The sequence below is a fragment of the Microtus oregoni genome, unplaced genomic scaffold (genome assembly GCF_018167655.1).
Source record: "Microtus oregoni isolate MIOR12 unplaced genomic scaffold, Mior012 000020F_ref0000438, whole genome shotgun sequence".
NCBI lineage: Eukaryota > Metazoa > Chordata > Mammalia > Rodentia > Cricetidae > Microtus > Microtus oregoni.
Window position 1 is genome coordinate 5,552,238 of NW_024543079.1, and position 14,668 is coordinate 5,566,905.

General features: G+C 49.9%; 2 protein-coding genes across 3 annotated transcripts in view; one reads left to right on the forward strand and one right to left on the reverse strand.

The window, feature by feature from the left end:
* Sys1 (SYS1 golgi trafficking protein) overlaps positions 1-14,158 on the reverse strand; it is a 32,082-nt gene extending 17,924 nt beyond the window's left edge. Inside the window, exons 1-4 of one of the 2 annotated variants that reach the window (XM_041670208.1) lie at positions 13,934-14,156; positions 13,510-13,746; positions 11,590-11,657; positions 9,616-10,586 (exon numbers count right to left, since the gene is read on the reverse strand). In XM_041670208.1, the coding sequence (XP_041526142.1) occupies positions 10,346-10,586; positions 11,590-11,657; positions 13,510-13,671 (471 nt within the window). In that variant the 5' untranslated portion in view covers positions 13,672-13,746; positions 13,934-14,156 and the 3' untranslated portion in view covers positions 9,616-10,345. Of the gene's footprint in view, positions 1-9,615; positions 10,587-11,589; positions 11,658-13,509; positions 13,747-13,933 lie in introns of those variants that run through there. The other variant, XM_041670209.1, reaches the window with a different exon arrangement.
* On the forward strand, positions 615-3,075 carry Tp53tg5 (TP53 target 5). The gene is made up of 4 exons (XM_041670206.1): positions 615-662; positions 933-1,007; positions 1,199-1,329; positions 2,610-3,075. The coding sequence occupies exons 1-4, from the start codon at positions 615-617 to the stop codon at positions 3,073-3,075; spliced, it is 720 nt and encodes a 239-aa protein (XP_041526140.1).
* Positions 14,159-14,668: the final 510 nt, after the last annotated feature.

The following is a 14,668-nucleotide window of genomic DNA, read 5'->3' on the forward strand; positions in this document are numbered from 1 at the left end:
CTGGCAACACACGTGGCGTGGCTGAGTGTAGGAGCAGTTGGAGAGAGTTTTCACGGACTGGCTTGTCAGGCCTGCATCACAGTCCCAGCTCTACTGCCAAGCAGCCGTGTGAACTGGGTAAATTATGTAACCTTTTAAAGTCTTTTTCTAAACTTATTTTTATTTACATTAGTGTTTTGCCTGTATGTATGTCTGTGTAAGGGTGTCAGATCTTGGAATTACAGACAGTTGTGAGCTTCCATGTGGGTGCTGGGAATTGAACCCAGGTCCTCTGGAAGAGCAATCAGTGCTCTTAACCACTGAACCATCTGTCTAGCCCCACCTTTTAAAATCTTAGCTTCTTCTTCTAAAAGAAGGGCTCCACCATCTTACCTCACAGGGAGGTTGTGATCATGGACATGGGTGCCTGTCACCTACTGTGTTTCTCCAGATGGGAGTGGCCTTCTGACCCTCCAGAAACACAGCTTTGACGCTGTCACACATTTTAGTGATGTCACAGCTCACTGCCTGGCAGGTCTAGCGCCATCATATATTGCTCAGTTCAAGTGCTGGCTGAAGTGAGAGGGGCAGGGTGCAGGCAGTGTGGGGTCCAGTCTTGCTCCTACAGCCCCAGCATGAATCCATCTACAAAGAAGAGGCCCAAGAATGGAGTGGTTTCCAAGGTCAGACTTTGTCTCGAAGCCCAGGCAAGTGAGGGATCTTACCAATGATCCAGCCTTTTAGAGAAGGGAAAGGGGAAGGGTGAAAGGAGGCCGGCAGAGTTAAAATGGTCTCAGGGTACAGTTAAAATGGTCTCAGTTTTGTTCTAAAGCCAAACTGACAAGACTCCCAGTCTAGGGTTGGTCAAAGCATGCTAGTCAAATGGAGAGACACAGTGCAGCATGCAAGGGGTTTCCTTCTATGCTAGCTCTCCCTCTCTTCCTGTCTCTCAGATGCAAGATGAGAAACTGCAGGACAAGATAAATCAGCCTGTCAGCAAACTAATTGAGAGGAACCGACTTAAAATGGTGAGATGTTCCATTTTAGCCCCTGCTTAGGGGAACCAAACCCCCACTGAAGTGCTACCCCAGGTGCCGGACCCAGTGACCCCGGGGAGCCAGCAGACTTAGCCCTGAGCTGAGCCAAGCCATAGAAAGGGCATGGAAGGCGACCCTGGAGAGCGGCAGCCTCTAATTTTCTGGTTTATTGACCCTGGCAGGTATTAAAAAACTTGTCCCTCTTGAAGTTACTCAAGAGTTCAAATGACCGGATCCGAGAACTGCATAGCCTGGCCAGAAGGTGTTGGAATTTAATAATCAGAGTTCCAAAGATCCTCCAAATCTCCTCTGGGTGAGCTCCATCCACACCCCCTCCTCACACACACACAAAATACCCAGCAACTATCTTTCCTAGGAAGAGGCACTGTGGTGAGGGACTGGGGAGCAGTGGCCTGCTTTACACAAGGGCTCTGTGCAACAGATATTTATGCAAGGTGTTTTACTGGCAGGGACTGAGACTCCAGCGATGAAGGGATTTATCTCAGCCAACTGAACTGACAATTGGCAGAGTACCTGTTTGAAGTCATTCCCACCTGAAATCAAAGCTGTGGCTCTAACAGTGATCACAGTCATCTAGTGAAGGGCCCACCTATAACGGTGGTACTGGGGAGCTTTCTCTTCCTCCTGGGCCTGCAGCCCAACCCAGAGACAGTCTCACAGACTGCCCTCTGAATCTGAAGATACATTATCTTGCTCAGAATCTGATTATTCATGGGCCACTCTAGAATTTGGGGAGCATTTATATAAGTGCCAGCCATTCTGCTTACATGTTACACATGTGCCCGCCCCCCACCCTTGGATGCTTCTTCCCAACAACCTAGGTACATGAGATTATCCATCTTATGATGGAGACCCTGGCTGGGGTCTGGGAGGTGAAATGTCTTATTCCATCCAGATGATGTCTCCAAAGACTGCTCTCCAGACCAGCTGCTTCCTTGCCTCCTACCTGGCAGATCTTGACAATAGGCCCCTAGTGGCCATCACTGTCATCAGCCAGGGTGAGCAGGCCCGGGGCTTTGCCTGGCTCAATCTGATACTCAGACTCCCGAAAACTGTTAATTCCTTCCTCAGGCATCTCTCTCTGATGTGGCCCCTGAACGACCGGGAAGCCCAGAACCAAGCTCAGGATCACAGACCACCATAGTTCTTGAAGCACAGAAATATCTCTTAAAAACATTTGTCCCTAAATCTCAATGTGAGAGGTACCTTGCCCTCATCCTGCCTTCTACCTAGCCCAGGCGAGGGTACAGAGAAGCTTCTTCAGAGACCCATGGTTTCTTAGAATATAATTGGAAAGGAACACTGGGCAGTCTTCCCTCTTGGCTGAGACAGAAGCCTAGTGTAGCGGCAGGTGCCAACAAAATATATACCCTTGGGCTCCTCAAATACTGGTCATGCCTTCTGCCTTTCCAATGTCTCACATCCTTTCCACTAAAACTAATAGTACCTCCAGGCACTAGAGACATTTCGTTCAGTCCAGCTCCAGCAGGCTCCCTGAATCAGCACCACAGCGACTGCTCAGGACTGGGTTAGAAGGGCCCTTGCTCCGCTGACCTTTCCTCTCCCTGTCAGGGATAACAAGGTGAAGGTGAAACAAAAGAATGAAGAGCTGCAAGATGTTCTGGCCCTGGTGAAGAAACCGGAATCCAGGAAAGCAGAGTCCATAGAGAACCCTAATGAAAACCTGTCAGAGGAGCGGAAACCCACGGAAGGGTCAAAGGGGTCGCCTGCAGCAGCAGCACGGAGAAAAAAGCAGGCAAAGCCTAAAGTCCCCAAGATAGCAAAGAATCTTGGGTTGCTTACCAGAGCCCAGAAGAGGAAACCACATGTTAAGGAGCCCCGAATTGTCTTCCTGAAGATCTACAATCACAGAACTCCCAAGATGAACATGAAACCACTGGATGAAACTGACCAGTTGGTCTGGTTTGAGGGGCTTCCCACACGCATCCACCCCCCAGGGCGCCGGATCATGTGCAGATCATCTGCCTTACGACGCGTCAAGCGGCCCTGTACCCGGTTCTGCTCGGTGTCACTTTGAGCTGCCTGTGTAGCATCCATATGAGGTGGGTATGACGACACCACTGCCAGGCCAAGGCAAGATGCAGCCCCTTATGCAGGCCCACACCTGAGCCCTAGACTCAGGGGTTCGGGTCTTGCTGACTGTGGCTGGCTGGACTGGGAGGCCCCATACCCAGAGAGAGGAAGCCATTGACCAGACCACACAGCAGGGTAATAGCTGGGCTGAGGATGCAGCTCAGCTGACTGGGCTCTAGGGAAGGTGTAATGGAAATGTGGAACCCAGTATATCATCTAGTTGTCTGGAGACCCCAGGAGAGTGGGAACCACCGCTGTGGCCCTGAATCCCAAAGGATGTTCAAGTTAGGGAGGATGGAAGTAGCCACACTAGGCTTTGCTGCATCTCCTCCCCTTAAGCTAAATCAACTCTATTTGATTTAGTCACGTTTTAAGTAAGACTTATGCTAAAAAGAAAACGTTCTTAAACAAAGACAAGAAACTCTTCCCATCATGGCTTGAGGTGCTCATGAAGGGAAGAGGGCGACTGACTCCTGAGGTCCACCTTAAAGGGTTTCCTTTAAATTGGAGATAGCCCCAACTTGCCACAAAAACCAAGGGTCCCAGGCCCTGTGCCCACTCACTGGACAACAGCGCCCCCTGGGGGTGATTTCTATGACTAACATGGAGCTCTCTGCTGGCAGGTGGTGTAACCCTGGAAGGGAACTTGAAGTTTAAGAAGAGAAGTAGAGATCCTGCAATCAGCTAAAGGGAGGGAAGAGCGGGAATTTCCCAAGTTTACAATAATCGCTCATATGCCTCTGAACAATATCACCACTGGCTCTGCCTGTCTAGTGCTGGCAATCACATACACATGGAGGGCAAGGATCCTGGGGGAGGTGCAGGGGGGAGGGGGGGAGGGAGTGTATGTCGTGGGTCCATCCCTAGGCTCCTAAAGTCATTTCCTAAAACCACAGCAGAAAATCTACCAAGTTGTAATCCTTCAACATCCCCCACAGGCTGGCTCCTTTGGGCAGTGCACACTTCCTCTATGAAGTCATTTGTCTCCTGGGTGCAGGTGCCTCACAATGGTCCTGTGGTCCAAGGAGAGGCAGAAACTTGTACACCTATATAGCAAAAGACTTACCCCAGCTTCCTCAGAGAGGAGGCACTGGAGCAAAATCTAATCCCCCCCCCCCCCCCGCCCCGCCCCAGTCTCCTGGCTTCTCCATCCCACTTTCCCAAGAGGGAAAAAGTCACATGCAGAGCCCGCCTTGGCCAATGGAGTCATCCCAGAATCCAGCTCCCCACTGACTATCAATGCATGTGGTGTCAATAACTGGGCCTCCTGGATCTCAGATTATAGGAAACACCAGGGTAGGTGGGGAGTTGGCACTGTGTCCTACAGTTCAGGTGTAATAGCACAGTCACCCTGAAGCCCAATCCCTGGCTGACTTTATCGGTCAGGAGCACTATTTGTCAGTAGGAACTATAGGGCCTTGCACACACAGTTGAGGAGATGGGGCAGGGGAACCCAGGTTTTCTTTGGACAAAGACTAGAATCCTTCTAATAGCCTCCTGAGGCTAAAAGCAATCAATGGGTGTGCCTGCAGGTGAGGTACCCAGCCTTTGAGCCACCGAAGGGCAGGGTCGCAGAGCCCTTCTGGAGAGGCAGGGCAGTGATGACAAGATCTCATTTGGGAGGGAGATTGATGGGAGGACCGGTGTTTTAACCTTCCTCTCGCACTGCCCCTGCCTACTATGCCTGGCACTGCCATCTACATTGGAGGGGCAGCCTCACATGGGCCAGTCAGAGCCAAACCTGGCATCAGGACTGTCCCACTATCCTGCTTCTGCTCATGCTTCTTCCTATGGGCGCAGCCCAGTGCTATCTGAGCACTCTGTGTGGCCCTTCTGTACGTCACCGCCCTTGCCATTTCCCAGCAACCTCTTCCCCAGTCACTCCTTCCAGCTGTTTCCTGCTCAGTGGTCTCTATCTTGAGTCCCCTCAACCTTGGTAAACTTTTCTTCAATTTCTTTTTTTTTAATATTTATTATGTATACAATATTCTGTCTCTGTGTATGCCTGCAGGCCAGAAGAGGGCACCTGACCCCATTACAGATGGTTGTGAGCCACCATGTGGTTACTGGGAATTGAACTCAGGACCTTTGGAAGAACAGGGAATGCTCTTAACCTCTGAGCCATCTCTCCAGCCCCCCCTCAATTTCTTTCCAACCTCCTGCTTATCAACTGGTGTGGTGAACTTGTGACCTCAGATGGGTATCCCTCAGTGGGTAGCCAGGGCAGCAAGCTCTGTCTTCATGGCAGCCTGTTCAGAGAGGGACTCAAGTACAGGCCCCAGTGGAGAAGGCCTGCTCAGGGCTGGCAATTTCCCCTGTGTGCCCCGAGAGAAGAGGGGAGCTGAGCCGTGTGGGCAGAGCCTGAGGTCTAGCATGGCCTGTGGAAGGAAGGCCCAGTATCTCCCAACAGGACTTCTTCCAGCCTCCCCATACCTTTGACATGACCACCATCAGCTTACATCCCACTGTCCACTTTCCTGTATGTAAGGAAGTCCACTTAAGTCTGACGTTCTTCTGGGTTTGGTAAACCCATTATTTGAGGAAAGCATATCCCAGAAATGGCGTCCTAAGAGTAAAGTGGAGGGGTGTGTATGTGTGTATATACGTGTGATCAAACTGAACTCAAGCATCTACTCAACAACTTAAGTCATAGGACCTCTGAACTTGGCTTCTATTTTTGGGGTGTGTGTGTGTGCACGCGTGCACATGTGCGCAGGGTATCAAATCCATAGTACCGCACATGCTAGCCAAACACTCTATCACTACAAAGAGCCAGATCCCCAGCCCCCCCCCCCACACACACACACTTTTTTTGAGATAGAATTTCATTGCATAGCATTGGCTGGTGTTAAACTTGCTATGTAGACCAGGCTGGCCTCAAACTCAGATTTGCCTGCCTCTGCCTCCAGAATGCTGAGATTAAAGGTGTGCACCACCACAGCTCACTATTTCAATTGTTTTTTTTTTAAGGGACATAAGCTGGGAGTAGTGGCACAGCTTTAATTCCCAGCATTTGGAAACAGAAGATGAATCTCTGTGAATTCAAGGACATCCTGGTCTATATAGCAATTATCAGGGCTACATAGTGAAACATTGTCTCAAAAAAAGGGGGACACTAACACACATTTCAGAGAGTCTGAAGTAATGAGGCTTATGCAGGGAAGCCAGTTTGTGGGGTGCTGAAGGACTTCAGCCTTTCCCTAGACTTCCCCAGTTCTGCGCCAGACTTGCTCAGTGTTGGCTCTGCCTCTCCCTGGTGAGCTCCTACCTAAGAGCCTGACCTAGCTGTCAGTTTCCCAATACGTCCCAATTATCTGGCTCAAGTTCACTCAAACATGCAGGACATAAAAAGACGAGGCTTTTGAGCAGCTGTGTGATGTTGGGGTGAACTGATACCTCCCACGTCTATAAAACAAATAGTGGTCCCGATACAGGGATTAAGAGAGAACTCACAATCAGCGCCCTGCAGGTTCGGCCAACAGGAGAAAGCAGGCTGCGGTCCCATCCACTGTAAAGCGGGAAAGGGGGAGGGAGGCTGGGAACTCAGAATCACGGGTTACTTCCTACCTGCCAGACACTGTGCAATTCTCACAATAATCAAAGAAATGAGTACACTCTGCCCTCCACAGTCCTGCATGCATGGGTTCTATACCCTGGGATTCAGCCAGCTGTAAATGGAAAATACTCAGTAAAGATGTCCATCCATACTGAGCATGTATACTTTCCCTGTTTCCTGAACAAGGATGTATAGCCCCCACCACCATCCTGATATTGTACCATCTGAAGTATGAAGAACATGTATATAGTTACAAGGAAACACTACACCATTATCTTTTGCAGGGGTGGGGGTTGGAGAGTGAGACCCAACACACCCTAGCCAAGCCAGCTACCAGCTCGGCAATTCTTCTCGAGCCACTGCAGCTTCCTAGTCCTCCATCCTGCCACCATTCCTAAAGACTCGAGGATGGAGGGCCAGGACGACTCAGCTTCTGTTCTCTTCCCTGCCTCAATACTCTTTTCAGTAGCTTTATCACCTTCCTCCAAGATGTGCCTGCCCTTGGGTCAGAAGGAAGTCACCCTGAAGCCACAGAGAGTCCAAGAAACTCAGCTTCCAGAAGACTTACTGAACTATGAACCCTTCAGGACTTGAGGACCTAGAGCCTTCCTCAAAACCCCTCCCTCCAAGATCTCTGTCAGTGCATTCTGGCTTCCACATAGTTGATCTAGACAGGGCTGCCTAGACAGGAAGCATTAGAGGTGCCTCTGAGCCACACTTCCCTCATCTTTTGGGGCTATAAACTGTTTTAAGTAGCAATTACACACTTCTCCACATTTCTCTCCAAATGGTCTAAATTCAGATGTTAGGCAGAGTGAAGGAAGAGGTAGGGTCAAGACTTGAGCTCTCCAGAAAGGTATATTCTTTCACCAGGAAGCTGGACGTAGGTTTCTCATCTAGACTGTAGCCTTTATCTTCTGGAGTTAAACACCTAGCCTGTGTTCCTGCGTCACTTGCTAATCCGTGGTCCTAATTTGTATGTTACCTATGCACTGTTCTTGAATAGCTAGTGACGTATATAAAGTTCTGTTCAAGCACTGGGATTTGAAGGTCTAAGGTTATAGTCTGCTGAACCAATCAGAGCTTATACATCCCAGTTATTGATCTCTGCTGCACAAGCTTATCATTGCCACTTTCAGAGCGCAGATTCTGAGGTTGACAAATAACCACAGGCAAGTTCCATAGTTTCATCATCTGTAAGGTGTGGATGATGGAGCTGGGCGGTGGAGGAGAACACCCTGGCCACTGTGGAGGAAGAGGCAGGTGCATCTCTAGGAGCTCGAGGCCATCCTGGTCTATAGAGTGAGTTTCAGGTCAGTCAGGGCTACACAGGGCCCTGACTCAAAACAAAACCACCAAACAATAAACAACCAAACAAAAAACAGAAGATATGGATGATGGGACTTCCTACTGAGATTGCCACATGAGAAAAAACAAATCCCTGGCCTTCTGCTAGATAGACACCCGTTAAGCACTCAATAGAACAGATGCATTTGTTATGAAATTGACAAAATGTCACTGCCACTGCAGACTGTAACTCACTTCTAGAAACCATTCACATTGCTGCTTTAGAAACTGTACGCATCTGAAAATCATACACTGTGTGTGCGCACGTGCGGAGCCCAGAGCAGAACATCAGATGTTATTTTCTAACACACTCTGCCTAGTATCTTGAGACAGGTATCTCACTGACTTGGAAACCTGTTATTTCAGCGAGGCAAGACGGCCAGCAAGCTATGGGGATACACCTGTCTCCACACCCTCAGTTTCTGTCTCCCTGCCTTCTGGGGAAGTTCATGCAATTTTTAGTCAACTGTCACTCAGCTGTCATTATATTACTGGGGTTAAAAAAACAAATAAAAAAGTCACCTTGGTTCCTTCTGGTGCTTTTTCAATTTCCAAAAATCGAATGGGCATCAAAAGACATAGGTTTCTCATCAAAGGAGTTACGCAGGCAAAGCTGGCACAAGCAACTGAAAGAGAACACCAGCACTGTTCTTGCCTGGAGAGGCAGACTCCTCAGCTCCAGGGAGACCACAGCCATGCTCAATGTTCTAGCCCTTCATCGTGGTCACGTGCCCGAGGAGTGTGTCGGAGGAAATCCACCAATGCAGCTGGGCCGAGGCCCTGCAGCCGCGTAGCCACAACCCCGAGTGACCAAGGGCTTCACACTAGCTCACTCACAGCTTTTGCCCGGGCGCTTTCATTCTCAGATTTTCATTCTGCCAGTTGGGACTCCCTACTCGACAAGGCCGAGAGCCAAGAGGCAAGAAAGGCTCCCTAGGGAGGAAGCAAAACTCATCTTTAGCTGTGAGACTCAGCTCTCTTGGGCAAGCTCCAGAAACCAAAGAAACACGGCCTGCTTCATACAAGTGCATGCCGTGTACGTGCTCAGGGACCACACGTGCAGCATCGCAGGGGCAGATGCAGGCCGAGTGCAGGATACACTATTTTGCTCTTGTCTTGTGAGACAGGGATTCACTATAACATCTGTGTTGATCATGCAGACCAGGTTAGCCTCAAACTCATGATCCTCCTACCTCAGTCTCGAGTATTAGGGTAACCAAGTGCTACCATACTTATCCTGGCAGTTAGTACTTCATCTGATTGGAGAAATCACTCTGGGAAAGGAGGAAATACTAATTCTTATGACTCCTGTGCACAGCTGCTTTCTCTTGCCCTAAAAGTGACTCATAAAGTAAGTACAGGCAAAAGTGTGGAAAATACCGTATTTATGTACCTAGAAAGGACAGCTGCCAGCACCTCACAGAGGAAACGCTAGGAGCAAACTCTAGCCTTCACAGCAAATTCCTGTCTCCTCCAGTACCGTCAGTGGAGCCTGCCATGGGGAAGCTGGGCACCCATCATACCCTCCCCCACCACAGAGTTCAAACAAGAGAGGAAAAAGAAACTCTTGCCACAACTGAGTTCCAGTGGGAGCTGGGGCCTGGTCATTCCTAGAGAGCAGACCGTGGCTTTTATTATGAAGCTAAGGCTGCGGGAAAGGGGTGCTTCTCTGGGTCCTGCGGCCCGCTGTGTTGAGAGCTGGCAGCAGGGTAGAGTCCATACAGAGGTTCTCGGACACACAAACACACTTCTGTATGTGTCTAACAGGGCACAGGCTGTGTGTGCATTGCTCTTGTGCTTGAGGCCTCATCCTTCGTCCTCTGACAGCGGCCTAGTACTTTGCACCTATACCTCTTTTGTGGCTACGAACCCAGAAGTCAAATGTTTCTCCACACAGAACCACTGTGATTTGGCAACGGGGCAAAGGTACCAGCTGTCCCAAAGGGCAAGACAGGCAACCAGAAGAGTGTTTGCGCCAATCAGATATCCTTGATTTTTTTTTTCCTTTTTAAAAATAACAGGCTGGTGACGGTATGACGGCTCAAGAGTTGACATAGTTCCAAATCTGTTACCACCCTCTATGAGGCCCCCGTCCTGGCTTCCAGATATCAAAGCTCCAGCAGGCAGAGGCCATTCTTGCAGCTGCGATCATGACTGCTATCTGCCTTTGTGACAGGACCTCACTATCTCTCCAACAGACTTCACATTTCCAGGGTTCCTCTCCGACTTGGGCTGGACCCCATCTGGAGGTCTGAGCAGCCCAAGGTGACAGGGGGCCCAAATGCCAGCAGAGTATCCGAAGGGCTCAACTCTAGACATTGGATTTAGGGGCTGAGCTGAGGGGGATCTCCTTGAGTTCCGTCCGCATGCACAGGTATTCCCCGATGACGGCCATGAGTGCAATGCACACAGCCTGGACCAGCCACCAGGTCAGCGCCGAGGGGAAGCGGGAGCTGTAGAGCCAACAGCCCAGGAGGTGAAAGAAATGGACAGTCACAGTGAAATCCAGACACTGCTTCCCTCGCCGGATGAAGTACAGCAAGCCCAGGGCACTGTGGGGAAAGGACATCAGCGCGTTGTCACTGGGTTGTCCTGGCCTTACTTACATTAAGTCCTTGGGGACGTGGGGGACAATTAGGATGACAGCACAGTGGTCAGAAGCGAGCAAAGTGAGTGAGAAGCAAGGGTTGTTATCTCAGATGCTGAGAGACCTGCCGGGTGATATCAAGACTGGGTCTGACAGAACGGGGGAAGATGAGTTGGATGATAAACACCCACCAGGAATGGTACACACCAAGACTGGTGTGTACCAAAAAGTACACATGCTCTATGCAAAATGCAGACAGAAGCTACTTGCACCCAGGCAAATCTTGACACTTGGAATCAATCCACTTTCCCACTATTCAAGAGAAGCCAGAAATCTAGACATTCCCCATCTTCAGCGTAAAGTCATAATATAATGTACACGAGATTGTTTAAAGTACTACCCATGGATAAACCGTACAACTAGGAGCTAAGTGATCAGATTAGTCCCACTTTACTGAAGAGGAAAAGTGATAAAGCTGTCCAAATTTGCTACACTAGTGGTAAGGTGGTGGATGACTGAAGGCCAGGCGAGTCTGCTTTAAGTCTAAGACCTTGGTCCCTATGCTAGACTGATCCTCAAAAAAAGGGCAGTGGTCATGAGTGACCTTAAATGTTACCTAGTCCAACCCCTGGACTATATACAAGGAGCCCGGGTCCCAGAGAGGAGGAAAGTCACTGGGTCAATGGCACAGAGCAAGAATGGAAGCCAATTCTCCTGGTTCCTGGTCTAACTCTTCAGCTCACGCCACATCTGGGTACACAATCAAGCAGCACACACACACAGTGACCGAAGAACTTTGAACTTAATTCAAAACAACAATGGAGACCCACGACAGGGCCAGTCCATAGAAATATGCTCTTCCACCCATCTTACCATTCCCAAGAAGTGCCAGACTGCCTCTTGTTTACATTTAGGAAGTTAGTTCCAGTTAGACACAAAAGAAGTACAGTAGAGCTGGTGATACTCACCAGGTAAGGGCGTTGAGGACGAAGGACATCATTGAGAGCCGGCCTGGAGGGGTGGAAAAGCCCAGGATCTGAGGGGGAATCACAAAGGGAGATATGCTAGAGAAGCGACTTGGCGGAGCCCCAGATTCCTAGCAAACAGCCTATGGCACAAGCACTCGTCCCAGAGTACAGAAGACAACACCTTCATCCACACAGAAGCCTATTTCCCACATGGTTCTTTGGCACACACCCACTGTGGAATCTCATTTGAGCCTCATGGTATGAGGGAAGGATACTATTTTCCTTTTACAAAAGAAGACACAGGGTTTAGAGAAGTTGCCTGAGGTGATGCAGTGACTAAGAAGCAAGAGTCAAAAAGGATGTCCAGCAAACTAATGCTCCGCAGGCCAGGCTTTGTTTTTGCAAATAAAGATTTATTGAAACATAGCTCACAATTTTCTGGCTTACTTATGATTGCTTTTGTACTATAAAGGTAGAGTTGAATGGCATTACCAAAAAACCCTTACTATCTCATCCTTCCAAAAACTGTTTGCTGAACCTTGAGTTGGAACCCAGGTTGTGTGCATCAGGCCCCTCTACAACAAAACTGGATTCTCATATGCCCTTACAAGAAGGATGGCGCCTCCCACAAAGTGTTCAGCACCTAGAATGTGTGCAGTGTTTATTACTGACAGAGTACTATTAAGTACTAAATATCTGAACATAATTCAGCTTGCAAAAACCTTTGACATCCATGATCTCACAATGCTACTACTATCTCTTCTCAAATAATTAGTTATCCAAAGGCAGAGGGTGAGTAACAAGCACGAGGACCCCATGCCAGGTCTCCTGAACCAAGAGCTCTGCTCATCACTATCACACAGCCCCTTCTCCCAACAACCTCCTAGGCGCTCACTATTCCTTACAAAGCATTTCCCTCTTTTGTTGGTATTTTTTTGTTTTGTTTTGGGAGACAGGTTTCTCTGTGTATCCTGGCTGTCAGGGAACTCACTCTGTAGATCAGGCTGGCCTCAAACTCAGATCCACCTGCCTCTGCCTCCCGTGAGCTGGTATTAAAGGCGTGCAACACACACACACACACACACACACACACACACACACGGCATTTTCTTATTCCTAGGCCCCTCTGGGACTTTTACCATTTTACTGTGGGTGACATGACAGGGTTATTCTGTCACTTTCCAGAGGAGGAAAGGGCTTGGAAAGGTAAAACAACTTGTCAAGTTCCTCCAGCTCGACTGGACTCTAAACACGGGCAAGCTTTTTGTACTACAGTTTACCACCTAATGCCAACAGCATGATTTTGTAGACATGAGAGGTGACATCTGCCACAAGTCACACAGCAAGCAGAGTGGAATTTAAATAAGATGCTCATAGGACACCTAATAGTTCCCACCGCACCACACCAGGTGCCCTTTTATCTGCTCCTCTTCCTACTGTGGTCCCTGGAAATCTGAGCTGAGAGAAGTGTAGTCTCTTTTCTGGAGGGTCTCAGCAAAGAGACTTTCCATGTTTGCCTGGGACACAAGCCTGTTGACTGTAGTGTCTGCCTCTGCCATGTGTGTTCAACCTCGGGCTATGCTACATAGCTAGCTGTGAGCGCAGCCCAACACAAAACTGTAAAGTTATTTAAAACTCTATGACATCCCCCCCCCCTTTTTTTTGTTTTGTTTTGTCTTAACTCGAATGCGCAGTTCCTGAGCGTGGATACGTCGTTTCCCAACAACACAAGACTGGACACGCCTGAGAGTGAACTCATCAGCCTCCCTGCCCTCAGTCATTCCACTTCACAGATGGGGGTGGGGGCCTGGAATCCCTTCTTTCTTAGGTCCCCAAAATGAGAAAGTGGCCTACCTGGATCTAGCGCTCGGCGGTGCCGGACCACAAAAACCCACTCCTACTCCATCCCTCCAAGCCTACCTCCGCGTCGAACATCTGGTCCAGCGAAGGGCTGCTGCGCACCAGCGCGTCCACCAGCGCCAGCCACAGGCCCAGCGAGCCGTAGTACACCGTCTGCATGAGCACGATCTGCGACAGGATCAGCAATGGATCCCACACGTAGCTGCGAAACTGGCCCGCCATGCCGGCCCGCGGGGCTCGGCAGCCACTCGCGCCGCTCAGCGCAGCCACGCCATCGGCCCGCAGCCGCCGGGCTACCTGCGGGGAGACACCCGGAGCTTCAGCCGGCCGGCCGTCACCTTGGCAACGCCGCGGGAGGGAGAGCCTGGGACCCAGGAGCCACACCATTCCGGGAGGTGGGGGACGCGGGGCAGGCGGACCCACTCACGGCGTCAGAGGAAACCCTGCCGGTTCCGTCCGCCGGGCTCCTCCCGGGTTCACTCACCCGCGACCGGCTCGAGGGTTTGAAGCGTCAGAGCGCGGTCCGGCTTCACCCGTGGATTCCCGACACTGCGCTGACAGACAGGATCATGGAGCGGAGGACCTGCCGGCCTAGAGAGGCCGAAGAGCGGCGGCCTGCGGCTGCGTGGAAAGAATGCATTTCCGGGGACGGCGGCCGACGGGCCGTACTGAGAGCGGCCAGGAAGTCAATGTGCACATGCGCAGGAGGAAGGACGAAGGTAAACGGAAGCGAGGCACAAAGCCGTGAATCTTGCGCGCCCTCTAGAGGGAAATTTAAAAAAAAAAAAACAGCAGGTCTATTCCGAAGAGGGAAAGGGGTGGAAAGTCTAGGAATAAATAAAAGAAAAAAAAAACATTCACCATTTGAAGCATGGCGAGATGGCTCAACGTGTTAAAGGCTTGCCAGACCTGTGTTCAATCCCTGGAACCCACAATTTGGAAGAAGAGAACTGATTCCCTCCTGCAAGCTGTCATCTGACTGCTGTGCTTACACAACAAATTAAATTTAACCAAAACGAACTTTTTTTCGAAACAGTATCACTATGTGGCCCTGGCTGGTCTGAAACTTGCTATATTCCAGGCCCATCTGGAACACACACACACACACACACACACACACACTTTTTCAAGGGAAAAAATGGGTTAATCATTGACCAGCTTCATGTTAGATTCTCAGTGTTTTCTCTCCTTAGTTAATCCAGAACTTTCAAGCTTTTCT